The 14,794-nt window shown below is 34.7% G+C and overlaps 1 protein-coding gene and 1 long non-coding RNA gene across 5 annotated transcripts in view; one reads left to right on the top strand and one right to left on the bottom strand.

Moving 5' to 3' along the window:
- The window catches only part of LOC112429159 (uncharacterized), a 94,781-nt gene that overhangs the window by 53,865 nt on the left and 26,122 nt on the right, over positions 1-14,794 (top strand). The window lies entirely within an intron of this gene.
- The window catches only part of LOC105495556 (ELOVL fatty acid elongase 4), a 36,299-nt gene continuing 22,099 nt past the window's right edge, over positions 595-14,794 (bottom strand). The window contains exons 3-6 of the mRNA XM_024797221.2: positions 14,045-14,125; positions 10,352-10,523; positions 8,106-8,233; positions 595-5,565 (exon numbers count right to left, since the gene is read on the bottom strand). Of these exons, the coding sequence (XP_024652989.1) occupies positions 5,290-5,565; positions 8,106-8,233; positions 10,352-10,523; positions 14,045-14,125 (657 nt within the window). The 3' untranslated portion in view covers positions 595-5,289. The remainder of the gene's footprint in view (positions 5,566-8,105; positions 8,234-10,351; positions 10,524-14,044; positions 14,126-14,794) is intronic.

Below are 14,794 nucleotides of genomic sequence, written 5' to 3'. Positions count from 1 at the left end.
TAGCTTCAAATTCATTCAACCACATCTGTCGTAAGTGCCATCACCATTAGCACTGTCTGTATTCATAAAATTGATGCCAAGATAGTGGAACATGTTATCCAACTGTTTCCAACACTTTTGTCTGTAGGTGCCCACTTACATAATTGTGCTACTACAGAAAGGTGACACCCACCTCCTTCAGCCTTTGTAAAATTTCACGAGTGCCTCACATTGACAAAACCTAAATTTACGAGGGGATCACATGGGAATCTGAGAAATATAATTTTTAGTTCCCCAAACTCTGTAATACTGAAGGAGGGGAGAATGAGAACATATCAAAGGGAAAGGAATGGATTCATAGTGCTCATAAACATCTAGTACACTAACCTAAAGATGATGCTTATTTCTGAAGTAGTTAATATTTAGAGTAGACTTGAGAATGTAAACTCCAAATCTCAACCTTAATGATAAAGTAGAAATGTGTTACCCAAATTCATCTGGCTGCTGTTTTTCCTCATGAGTTCCCAAATTACTTTTATTTCTGGAGGAAAGATTAGGTACCATTTTACAAGGGCTGGCAGTAATAATTCAAGCATAACAAAAACAAATGTTGAATAAATACAGCTTTGAAGAGCAGCTTTTATTTTGTGATCATGTTTTATAACATTTTTACTGAGATCTGAAATCACAGTATATTGGAAACCTAACTGTATTACGTACAACTGATAAATCCTAACTATATAATAAGCTTATAAACATTGTAAATGTATTTGATCCCCAGATTTATTAATTAGAACACAAGCCACATTCTCAGGTGAGGTGAGACTGTTGCTAACATAATGCTATCTATCGTACAAGATTCAATCCATCCACCCTCCAATTACCAAATAGCTAGCTAATCATTATTCTTGCAAGACTGGTTCTTAGAACAGCTTCCTCACAGGGAGGAGAAACTCAGTTGAAATATAATGCATCATGAATGACAAAGAAGGGATTTCAACTGGATGCTTTCCTTTTCCTCCATGGCAAATTCAAAGAAAATAAAATTTAACTGAGAAAAGGAACAATCTGACTGGCTTCTCTAAAATTACAGAAAAGGGATTCAGGAATACCTAAAGACTGACAAAGTACATGGAATATGTATATAGACTGATGAAATAGTTATTCTTTATAACAATCTTGTATTTAAATTGAGAAATAATAATTTCAAGATCCTATGTTTTTAGAAATAGCCATATTATCTAAACCTTTCAAGATTTTTTGTATTTAGGATGGCTTTTAATTTGGACATATTGTGTATAGATGTTCAAAAGCAACATGACCTTCTGATAGTTGCATTATAATTAGATATTAAGTGATGTGTTTCAGTGTGCACTTGCTCCCTCTGAAAGGAGATACTACTTTATGAACACATTCCCTGGGATAACCTCATGTATGAGAATGGAAAAAAAAATCAAAATCTAAGTTCAGTTTCTATTTAAGACCAGATGGGTCTCCAGGGAAGAAATGTATGAAGAAAAATTTGCTCATGTATATTGATGTGTAAACATGTTTTATGTGGTAAATTGAAAAAGACAAGAAAAAAAAGAAAAGAAAAAAACAACAGCCTAATTAAAAGAAAAAGAAGAAAGTTTAATTTCTCAAAGGAAACAGCAAAACCTACATTTCTAAGTCTGAAAGAACACCAAGAGGTGACTCATAGCATCCCCATTAATCATCTAAAGACAGCTCTGGATCCTCTTCTGCTAAGTCACAAGGCTCCTGCAGTGCTACATTCTAAAATCTTACAGTCTTCATGTGGCAGTGGTTCTATATATCAATTATTTTAAATTTAGGTTTCTTAATCTTCTCCAGGATTCACAGCCTGCTATGAAAACAAATTCAAAAGGATCTGTGCCTTTCAATTCACAGCTGTGCCTTCCCCTCTGTAATTTATAGGCAAACTAACTTCTAACACTTGTATGATTTGTAGTATTTTGAAACAAAAATATTAGGTTGGTACAAAAATACTACAAAAAAAGAATCCATTTCTACTTCTCTTCCTTTTCACAAATATTCTTGTCATTCACAAGTTATCTGCCTAAAATACAAAAGACTAAGCATGGATTCTAAATTACACCACTCACAAGGACTTGCTTTCTAAGGTCACTTGCCAAAATTACTTGCACGCTGAGTGGCAGGTGACCAATCTCCTTCAGCAGGTTTTATGATTACTGCTGAGATACTGCGTGCCTGTGTACACAGCTCAGTATCACAGTCTCTCACCTCTGCTGCCCTATTTACCATCCAGAAAGATGCTGAAATCTGCCATCCAGGTCCATGCTGAGCAGGCCAGCCAGCACACATCGTGGATAGCTGTAGCTGTTTTTTTCTTAGTAAGCACAGTGTTATGAGTACAGCTGGCTGAGATTATGGCTATAACAAGGAAGGAACTGGGAGAGTGTGAACTCTCCAGTGTGGTGTCTCATTCTGAAGGTGACAGAGATTCAAAAGTTCTGCTCCAATAGTCAATATATAGCATCTGACTTGTATTGTCAAATAGATAATACAACAAAAATCACTTATACCTCTATGTTCTTTCTTATTTACAGGGTAGCTGAGTTGCATATATGAAACAAGCCTGTAAATTAAGATATTCCTAATAAACTAAAAACACTGCTAGATTCCATGTTCTAAAGTACAAACATAATGATCCATGTTAAAATACTTTTGAATACCTTGAAAGGATGCATAACAAGAGAAAGAGAATGAATTAATAATATTAAAACTAAAACTAGTCATCAGTTAGTTTCCACCAGCATAACAATCAAGAGTAACAGACTTGGGAGGCCAAGGCAGGAGGATTGCTTAAGGCGAGTTCAAGACCAGCCTGGGTAACATAGTGAAATCGCATTTCTACCAAAAAAAAAAAAAAAAAAAAAAAAAGGAAAAAGTAACAAAGGAAAGAGAAAGAGCTACAGTCATCTATTATAGAGGAAAACTCACATGTCTCAGGTATTTCTAGTTATTGTAAGTATTCAACAAATTCCCTGTCTTCTATGTAAGAAAATGTTACTTTAGTTAGTGATAAAGTTTTACCGAGTAGGAGACACAAACTTTATTCATCAGTTTTTAGGTATCAGGCATGCAACATATCTGTGATAATAGATAAATTATGAAAGCTATTGGAAAAGGCTGTATTTATGACATCTTAAAACCATCTTCTATAAAGAAACTTACAGTAAGAACTGAATGATTTAAATGGAATACAAGAACTTCCCCATTTATGTTAAGAATAATTTAGAAGAAAATGGTATGTTTTATGTCTGAATGAAAAGCTCTTCCAAAAGCAACTAGTTTTTAAAGTAAAAATATGCTACTACAGAAAATAAGCTTTTTACCAGAAATTGTAGATACCCAAGTTCTAGTTTGATTGTTTTTCTATATAGGAAATTGCAGCAGAAAACAATTTAGAATGAACTAAATCAAATAAACATCTAGCAGACAGTTTACATTATAATAAACTGATTAACAAAAAAAATCATTTTTTCCACAGCAGAAGTATATTTATTGTGCTGAAATCAGGTAGCAGGGAATGAATAGTTCTTGGGAACCAGCACAGAATGTTCACAAAGATTTACAAATCTCTAGTCATTACACACTGAGCAACAAAACAAAGGTGTTGAATCCTCTTAGATCAAACTACTTTATATGTTGCAAATTTTCTGTAATTCTCATGACTGCATGCCTTTGGGGAAAAAGTGTTTAATTTTAATGCACAATAAATATGTTATAGCTTACAAAATATTCTGAAATAATTTGTACAAACAGCATACATCCTTCACATGCAGCTTTGACATGTTGTTGATACTTAGAGATATTCATGCTTTTTTTGGTCACATTTTGTCTTTCTCTAGTAATCCCTTTGCAACATCCCTTAAAAAATTAACCTATGTAGTAAGACATGGTACAAATTCTTTCCTATTTTATTTCCAGTTGTTCACTTATATTACACGAAATACGTCATCTGTAAATAGCAAATTGAATGTCATAGTTCTGACTACTCTCACTTTTATTCATTTTGTGTTTTAACAACACCTTGTAATATTAAGCATTGAATTTAACAATCTTTAGCACCAAGGAGTCAAGAATATTGCACCAAAATGGGTTTATACTTCATACCTAGTTAATAAATAAGATCTTGCAACTTAGTCACAAGGAAAACGTTACTCCAAAATTAAACACATTGAAAGAGAAGAATAGTTTCACAGAAATGTTTGGTGTATGCTATTTGTCATAAAAGCAAAAAACAACACTAGTGGATTTGAAAGTTAATATTAAAATTTACATTAGAAGACTCCTTGATTTTTTAATTAAAATTTATTTAATTTTAAATGTTCTTTCCAACAGAAGAGGTAGGTATATTTCCACATATGAAAAATCAGTAACAGCCATAAATCAAAACAAGGAAAGCCTGATAAAAATCAACATATTCTAACAGCACATAAATGTAACTATCTTATGATGTTACTAATAAACACATGAGTTGTTTCATTTTTCAAACAGACAATAATTTGAATTTTTATATATTTCAGCTAGTAACAGGAGTATTCAAATGCTGCCTTTTCATCACAAAAAATTGTTTCCCCACAGTGATTTGTGCAAGTCATGGTGATCTCTGAGTCACCAGACAAGACTTTACTGCAATTCTTTCTTATTTTCACCAACACCATCATCATCAAGCCTCTAAGATTCTACAGAGATCAGATTTTAAAAATTTAATTACAACCAAAAGTACAGTCTGACTAGAGGTGGAGAGATTTGACCATTCTGGTCAGCAAATGAATTCAAATGTGCAAGTTAAATGTATACACATTTCCAGCTTTGGACAAGAAAATGTAACACCACTGATTTCAGTCAGTAGATAAGATAATTAGTAATTTGTCAAAATAATTCATAAAGACTGGTTTCTGTGATCGTCTAAAATTCAGACCGAAGAATGAATGACTGTAAGATACACATGAAAAATCTCATCCTGTAGACAACTGGATGATGTGAACAGGGGGAGAATCTCCAAAGTCACATAATGATTGCTTTGGTCTGCAGAATATCAAGGCTAATTTTTAAAAAAATGTTTAAAATAAAAACTTCATAAATAAAACATCTGGGTATGGTATTAACACTTTACTCGGTCTAAGAGTTACTAGGACATAGAGCACATTTGTCTTTTCTCCCCACCCCCAAGCTCTCCTTTGCTTCTGTTTTCCCTGAAATTTTATATGACATGGGAGTTTTTCCTCACTGTCAACAACAGTTAAGGCCCAGTTCAATTTAATCTCCTTTTGCTTTTCCATTTTTCTGCTTTTTTCCATTTTCTATCACGAGTTGTTTTTCTGATTTGCTCACACCATTTGCTGAAATACCATTCATGGCTGTTTTTCCAGTTTTTGGTTTCTTAGGCTCTTTGTATGTCCGAATGTAGAAGTTAAGAAAGAGAAATATGAAGCTGATTGCGTAGGCAATTAGAGCCCAGTGCATCCATTTGGGGAAGGGGCAGTCAGTGTAAAGAGACAGTGCTGTGTGCCCAATGGTCACATGGAATTGAACCTGAAAAACAGAAATGACAGCACAAAACATTTAATCTGAATTGTAAACAACTTTTAACAACATCAGCATCTTCTACATAGCTATCACAGGCCCAAATTTTGCCACACTGTGCAAAATTTATTGTTTTCTGGCTCCCATGGCTAGCTCTTTCTCATTCACACCTCAAATGCCATCTCCTCAGTAAGGGCTTTCTGACAAGACTTCAATTTCAATTGGCCCTCCCAATCCCATTAACCAAAGAGCTTTTTGCATTTTTTTTTAAAGAGAATTATAACTATTTGAAATTGTCTTTTGTATTTGTTATTTCTTTATTGCCTATCTTTCCACCAGAATATGACTCCAGAAGGCAGGGCTTTGTCTTGCCCATCAGTGATTCTTGAGTCCTTAGCACAGCATCAGGATCAAGGAACATGTGTTGAATAATGTTATCTGATGAAAGGGAATCAATGGCCTAGGAGAGTAAAATAATAGCATTGTAGGCTCTTCAATTTTGTTTTCCTCCCACATTTTAGATTGGTTTCCATCAAATATCAAAGTAGCTCATTTATTTCTTACAGAGAGTAGGCAGGTAAATTTTTATTTGAATGAACACTATCCTTCAAAAACTAATATTTTGATGGCCGGGTGTGATGACTTATGCCTATAATCCTGGCACTTTGGGAGGCCGAGGCAGGTGGATCAACTGAGGTCAGGAGTTCAAGACCAGCCTGGCCAACATGGTAAAACCCTGTTTCTACTAAAATATAAAAAATTAGCCGGGCGTGGTGGTCTATGCCTGTAATCCCAGTTACTCGGGAGGCTGAAGCAGGAGAATTGCTTGAACCTGGGAGGTGGAAGCTGCAGTGAGCCCAGATTGCACCATTGTACTCCATCTTGGGCAATAAGAGCAAAACTCTGTCCCCATACCCCCACCAAAAAAAAAAAAAAAAAAAAAAAAAAAAAAAAGATAAAAGCAATATTTGGATAAAATGTAGTAGACATTTCAGAATAAATACAAAAAGAATCACTTTCAACTTTAAAAATTTTTTAAAGGAAAAAAGCCAAAAGTGAGATGATTAAAATGAAATATTCTGATGTATCAATAAATGAATGGGTCAAGACATAATGTTAACAAGTGTTAATTTTTTATACAATTAACTTATATGACTGACTGTTGTGAGAACTTCTGGCTTGGAAATACAAATTCAACATCCTGTTTGAAACGGACAATTGTGGTTTCTCTTTTCAGGACAGCATTGTCCTTAAAATATTAATTGTTGATTAAAACAATCAGTATTACTTATTTTAAATATTATTAAAATAATGTATGCCATGTAAGCTAAAAATTTATACCATATTAAACAACTTTTATAATTTTCCTTGGCAAATATTTAAATTTGAAGAACTTTTGGTTTCACAATGGTTTTTAGAAGCTGCATCACCCAAAAGGGTGTGTATAAGGGTGTGATTGGGTATGGCGTCACTCAAGGAGAGGCAGGTGTAGGCTCCAACAAAACAGAGAGGACTAATTCACACAATTTTGATCACCTCTTCATTTTCTTGGGTCCATTTACTACTTACTGAGAGAAATGAATTACACAAACTGTGTTAACAGCTTTTACACAAAAACTGGAGGAAGCTTCCTGTACCACTTTGGTTACAAATGAATCCTTCACACCCATCATTTCCCAAAAGTTGTGCTTCCTGTTTGGTTAGCCAGCTGTTTAGCAACTTAAAGCAGAGATGAATAATATTTCCAAATGTGATTCCACTGATAAAATTGTGCACATGCTATGATTAAAGCAAATTATAATAAATTCTAAAGCTTGAAAAATAGTTACCAGGTTGGCTTTGAATTTCCAGTTTGATTACAGGCCAATGCCTAGCATCTGAAAGATACACTAATGCACACACTCAGATTGCCACAAGCAGTCTTACTGGGGGATGTGCTGAAAACTGTCTGGACTAAAGACTACCATTTGAAAATATCTGTCTCTGCTCTCTTAAGGACAGTGTTTTAGAGAACTACAAGGAGTTCACTTGTCCCTGTTCCCTTCCTTTGCCCCGCCCCTTCCTTGGCTATGTGCTTTCTTTTCAGCTGTATAGTCTAAATATATGAGCTATGTTAAAGACTGAAAAATGAAATAAAAAACAAAATTTTAAGCAAGGACAACAAGAAGAGAGATAATAAAATTTTAAGTTAAGAAAATCACCTGAGGGGAAAACTACATATTATTTTTCTATTCAGACATAAATCTACGTACTTTGTAGCATGCTTAGATCTTTAATCATCCTTTCCACAAATATGTTTAGACAATGTTTTCCTTAGAGAAGTGCTATGTCTAGTCTTTTAAGGATATTAGAAAAACAAAGACTTGCTGTGACCAACAAGTCTATAAATAAGTCGGCTGGAGTCAAGTGGGCCTAATTGCAATATAACTAGAGGATAAAGTTAATTTCATAATAGAAAATTGTCTAAAATGACTTTGCACTTTAAAATTAATCAAATTTAAACAATTTCAGTATTTTCCCAGAAGAAACTTTGGAAGCATTTAACTCACCAGTTGCAACATAGTCAGGTATCGTTTCCACCAAAGATATTTCTGAATCCATGGGCCAAATGCAGCTAACCCATAGTATGAGTACATAATCACATGGATGAAGGAATTCATCTGGGCTCCAAAAAATGCTTTAGAAAAACAACAGGTAATTACCAGATACAGAAAATTTTATTAAGCAGTAAGCCACTGAGATATACAATAAATGAATACACAGTATTTTTTAATATTTAATATTGAGTACAGATTAGGAATGAAAAATATAAAGTAGTACTAATAAAAAAGTTTTCCCTTCAGATTAAGCTAGATATTTTTAAAGTTTAGATTTGAGGTTTTACCATATAAATAAAAATGTATGTTCAAATGCAAAGGACTTTCAAAGTGGTAGGTTTTCAAATGGGGTACTCCAGTGAGCTTAAATAGGCCCAAATGTAGAACTGTTGCCTATGTCACTTTAATTCTACTATTCTTGCCTTTAGATGTGCCAATATACATATCTATAACAAAACAGCACTTATTTCTTAGGTTTCCAAATAGTTTAAAATATAACAGCACTACACATATTGAATAATTCATTTAATACATATAAATCTACAGAGATATTCTAGTCAGTCTAAATCAATGACATTCTTTCTCTTCAGAATATTAATTAAATCAAGGTATAGATGTAATAATAAATTAATTTTGTCATAAAGTGATCTAAGTGTTCAGTTCAGATTTACTAATTTTCTTTTAAAATTACAGAGGTTGCCTTTAACTGTATTGTTTTAAGGTTGGCCCCAATAATATATGTATTAATTTATAAGCTGCCAATTATCATAATATGACAATGAAAGCAGGAAGGTGAACTATACTATAATGACTTGTACCCTGGATCCTCCTCAGAGGAATCATCTGCATCAATCTCAACATAGTGAATCATCCTTAATCTACAGGCACCTGAAAAGACAGGAGGCAGATCTTGGCCAAACTATGAATTTAGATCCTCTTTAACATTAACAAGGCTATATAAAATTTCCTTTGAATAAGAACCAACAAGACCTATACAGGCTGAGTATCCCATATCCAAAATGCTCAGGACCAGATGTGTTTCTGATTTCAGATTTTTTTAAACTTTGGAATATTTGCATAGATATAATGAGGTGTCCTGGGGATAGGACTCAGGTCTAAATCCAAAACTTCACATACACCTTATACATGTATCCTGAAGGTAATTTTATAAAATTTTAAAGTAATTTTATGGGTGAAACAAAGTTTGTGTACTCTGAACATCAGCAAGCAGAGATGTCACTATCTTAGCCACCCATGTGGACACTGTCTGCGGTTGTCTGGCATCAATATTATGCTGTACACAGAAAAAGGCTAAGAGGGTCTTTTTTTTCCCTCAGGTATACTGAATAAAGTGTGTTGTGCACTTGTGTTTTGACTGTGACCCATCACATGAGGCCAGGTGTGTAATTTTCCACTTGTAGTATCATGCTGGTGCTCAAAAAGTTTTGAATTTTGGAGCACTTGGATTTCGGATGTTTGGATTAGGGATGTTCAATCTGTATTAGAGCAGGAGTGAGCTATGGGCCAAGATGGAAATCTTCAGATTTGAGGGGTTGTGTCTTGGTATTCTTTGGATCAGAACTACTAGTCCCGTTCCCCATCAAAATATTGTTTTCTACCTTTAGTCTTGGTTTATGCTTATCTCTGGGGCAAATCTTTAGGTATTAAAATAGTCACAGATAAAAAGCTAAAGTTACACTTGCCTCAAATTTTTAAAAAATGAAATGATGGCTGGGTGCGGTGGCTCATGCCTGTAATCCCAGCACTATGGGAGGCTGAGGCAGGCGGATCACAAGGTCAAGAGATCGAGACCATCCTGACCAACATGGTGAAACCCCGTCTCTACTAAAAATACAAAAAATTAGCTAGGCATGGTGGTGTGTGCCTGTAGCCCCAGTTACTCAGGAGGCTGAGGCAGGAGAATCGCTGGAACCCAGGAGGCGGAGGCTGCAGTGAGCTGAGATCACGCCACTGCACTCCAGCCTGGAGACAGAGCGAGACTCCATCTCAAAAAAAAAAAAAAAAAAAAAAAAGAAAGAAAAAAAGAAAAGAAAAAACAAAAAGAAATAAACATGGAAATGATTAACCACGAAAGCAAGTTAAATGGTAGATCAAGTCAAAGTCCTAGGTTCTCACTGCTTTCCACTGAACACATAGATGCAATTAAACGCAAGCAGTATATTCCTGAAAATGCTCACCTTGTCCTCCTGCAACCCACTTAATTCCAATCCACCACAAGGTAAACATCGTACAGTGATGATACACATGAAGGAAAGAAACCTGGTTGTTTTTCTTTCTCAGAATAAAAAACACTGTGTCCAAATACTCAACTCCTTTAGAAACAAAGTACCACCACAGAGCAGCAGCTATCTGTAAAAAGGGAAAGCGTGTTATAAACACCAAAATGACACTATTGTACGGATTTATACTCATTGTAAGTAAGTTCAAAATAAATATTTGTATATTGTACAAAATGTACAAGGCATGGAATCATTTATGCCTAAGTAGTTTTGAAAAACCTAAGCATCTCTCCATGGGGACAAAATAGAAAATAAAGAGTCCAAAGCTCTGTCTGTACAGTGCTAATAAGTTAGAGAACATTTTCTGTCTGTTCCAGAGGTAGATGTCACATAGTGTCAAACTGCTGAATACAGAGCTGGAAGTACATTCAGACTGCTATGCTTTTCAATTTGGTAGAGGAACTGAGATGTTGACTTTGTAAAATGAGTTTAGTTGTTCATGCTCAGCCTACATTATACCTCAGAAAAACATGCAAGTAAGTTCATGTAGCAATTGGTCTCTGCAAGTGTCTGCCTGTCTGCCCACCCTCTCCCCTCACCTCCTCCTGCCTGCGCGCCCCACCCCCTCACCGCACCAACATGTGCAACAACATAAATATCCAATCACATCAGTTTGTAAATATTTTAATATTTTTTAAAATATTTTTAAAATATTTTTTTAAAAATATTTAAAATAATAAATGGGAATGAACAAACAAATATTTCCCAGGTCATAAATATAATCCTGCTTACATGAATAAGTCTTTTCTTTTCCTGGGCTCTAATTAAGTCACCAGATGGTGCAGAAAGATTACATTACATGCTGAGATTAAGGATCCAGTGAGAGGTGACCTCTGTATGTTTTAAAATGTTTTACAAGAATCCTACTACAACAAAAACCAAAACTTAATTTTTTATGTCAAGTATTTTCTATGATAAGCATCCTATGTATAAATAACAAATAAGGCAGTACATAACTAAAATCTATTTATAAGCTTTTGTGTGTTAGGGCCCTGTCAGATTCATTTACACACGGGCTTAGGTGTTTTAGAGTTGAAGGATCCCTTTGTATTTTATACCTGCACCCGGTATACGTCATGAGATTTTTGTTTGTTTTGGCTTTTGCATTTGAAAAACAAAATTATAATTTTGAAGTGTGGGGAAAGAAGAAACAGAAAGCATATAAGAAACGAAGTATTTACAAACTGAGAATTATTTACTGGATTTACTTGAAAAATATCGTTAAAAATGATATGAATTGGTGGAAAATAAGCTTGAAATAGCTAACTACTCCCAGCAACACTACAGTTAATATTCACTATTATATTAGTTCTTTAAAATAAAGTAACTATCACCATTTTGGCATAGTAACCTGTAACTAAAAGGAAAGATATAATCACTTATTTTTCCTCCATCTGGACCTCCACATTTGCCATAATTCACATAAAATAATAACAAATAATAAGTCTCCTTAGTTTGCAAACTGCACTAGGTATCTTTAAATAAGCTACACCAAAAGTGATACTTCTTGGCTACATAACAATGAATACAAAAATGAGTCTCTCCATAAAATATTCACTCTATTGCATCCCATATTAGAGAGGAGAAGAGAGCACGAGCAAGATTCCAAATGAAATCTGTTGCAAATCTCAGGTTCTTTATCCTCCTAGATTACAGTTCTCATGATAGCTCATTTTTTAAAGACTTGAAAGTTTACCTCTGTAAGCGAGAGTGGTATTTTTAACCTTTATCCTAAAAATAGTAATATGTTGCCCCATCTAAGGGTTCTTCTATGCCTACTCCCAGAAGTCAGTCAGTCAAACACTTCTCCCTGTTCCCTTCCCTACAGCAAGCAAGAAGTCAGCTCTCCAACTGAAGAGATTCTTTGGCAACAGTTATCAGAAGAAAATTTTTCATAGCCAATACATCTAGAGAGGAGCCGCTCTCATTTTCTCTCACTCACATCCAGGTTTTATTTCTTCCTTAGTCATTTGTTTACATGGCTGCTGTCTGCCTCATCACCCTCACTAGAATGCCAGCCCCACAAAGGCAGGGCTTTTCAGCTCGTCCCCAGTGCCCCTCACAATACCAACATATAGTAGATGCTCAATCCATTATTTAATGAATAAATAAAACCAACATGACAACCAAACCGGTGACTTTTCATCAGTCCATAAGTCCTCTAATAGGGAAATGAAGATATGTACATAACATGGTTAAGTACATTAAGGCAATTTGGTCTCCAGTCTTGATGAATACTGATATTTATATAGTGTCCACTCCCCATGGCAGGAAACTGCTTTTCTCAAGGGAAGTCACTGGATATTATTACTACATATACTATAGGTAACATAAAACATGTTATGTTTTATATGTAATTTCTAGTATGAACCACAGTATATAAGAAGAGCTCAATAAATACTTAATAGAATAAAGTAATCTGTTGTTTCTTTCGCTTAAATTAATGTTAATTTTACTCATGTAAGTGAATGGAAAACAAAATATAACATCTTGTTACTAGCGGTTTTTCTGCAAATATAATAATAAACTGAGTTTATGCCTATACAAATTGTTCTATGCTTAATTTCCTAAACATTCCACACTTCACAAAACATTTACTTTTCCTCACTTTCCTTTTCTTTTTTTTTGAGATGGAGTCTCGCTCTGTTGCCCAGGCTGGAGTGCAGTGGCCAGATCTCAGCTCACTGAAAGCTCTGCCTCCCAGGTTCACGCCATTCTCCTGCCTCAGCCTCCTGAGTAGCTGGGACTACAGGCGCCTGCCACCTCGCCCGGCTAGTTTTTTGTATTTTTTAGTAGAGACGGGGTTTCACCGTGCTAGCCAGGATGGTCTCGATCTCCTGACCTCGTGATCCACCCGTCTCAGCCTCCTAAAGTGCTGGGATTACAGGCTTGAGCCACCGCGCCCGGCCTTTCCTCACTTTCTTAATACATAACTAGGACTCTAAGAGTTTCTATTCTTGCCCAAAAACAAACAAACAAAAATCTAATATAATATCTTTAAAAGAAACATGAGACTTCTTTGCTTTAACAAATACTGCATTCTAGTAATCCAATGCATATTTGCTCATGCTGCAAAATAAAAAACATTCTTGAGATACAAAAACAAATTTTAAATTAAGTACTTTTAAAAAAAGCGTAGTTTTATTGACTCATAACAATCTAGTATAATTTCACTATCATATTAAAGTACTTTTTTGCCAGGTGTGGTGGCTCACTCCTGTAATCTCAGCACTTTGGGAGGCTGAGGCAAGAGGATCCCTTGTGGCTAGGAGTTCAAGACCAGCCTGGGCAACATAGCAAGACACTGTCTCTACAAAAAGTAAAAAAAATAGCAAGGCATGGTGGTGCATGCCCGTAGCCCCAGCTACTTGGGAGGCTGAGGCAGAAGGATCAATTGAGCCCAGGAGTTTGAGGCTGCAGAGAGCTATGATCATACCACTGCACTTCAGTCTAGGGGACAGAGCAAGAACCTGTCTCTAAATGAATGTTAAAGAACCTGTCTTTAAAAAACTACATTCTACATTTTCACAGATTGGGGCCTATAAAAATCAAACCACTTTTACTGATTAAGAGTATTTTTAATGTACTTACCCTGACTTCATTAACATTATTAGAATAATCCACACTCTGGCAAATATAGCTATATCCCGCATTATATGATCCCATGAATAACTGGAAAAAGAGTAGTAATATTTGTAGTAAAGTTTTAGTAAATACAGCATTAAAAATACAATTATATACAAAACGTAGCCTTTCAAATTATTTTAAAAGCAATATTTTCTTTAAAAATTTCAAATGCATTAAAAAATGTCATGCATTCCAATTGCTAGAGGTTACTGTGCATTAATTTGTTCTATAATTAAAATATAAATTAAAAATCACATGTAACTTTTATACTGAATATTGACTCTATCTATTAAATACTTCACAGCATTAAGAGAAATTTTTACTGCTAGGACTCAGATTTTAAAGTTGTCCTACCTTAATTGGTTTCTATGTTTGATGCAGAGTGGTTTGCGTATAACAAATTAGGTACGCATATTCAAATAAATTAAAGTGTTTATGAAGTTGAGACTTGAGGCTAAGTTTTCAATTAAAGAAATATTTCTTTTTCGAAGAAGAGTTATTGCTTATTTTCCAGCATTACTAGTCAGTTCTCTGGGATCACATAGAATTTTAATGAGTCTCTTAGGGAACAAATTCTTTATACTTATGCAATTTAAAAAATAGCTGTGTCAATCTAGCCTTTAGAATTTCCTTTGAAAATGTCACGGAGAATTTGCTCGTGCCCAGAAAACTATATAATGCTTAGTAACAACAGCTATATGGTAGTTAATTCAT

Source organism: Macaca nemestrina, chromosome 5, assembly GCF_043159975.1.
Source record: "Macaca nemestrina isolate mMacNem1 chromosome 5, mMacNem.hap1, whole genome shotgun sequence".
NCBI classification, from domain to species: domain Eukaryota; kingdom Metazoa; phylum Chordata; class Mammalia; order Primates; family Cercopithecidae; genus Macaca; species Macaca nemestrina.
Note: the sequence above shows the minus strand (reverse complement) of the source record. Positions and strands in the feature narration are given on the sequence as shown.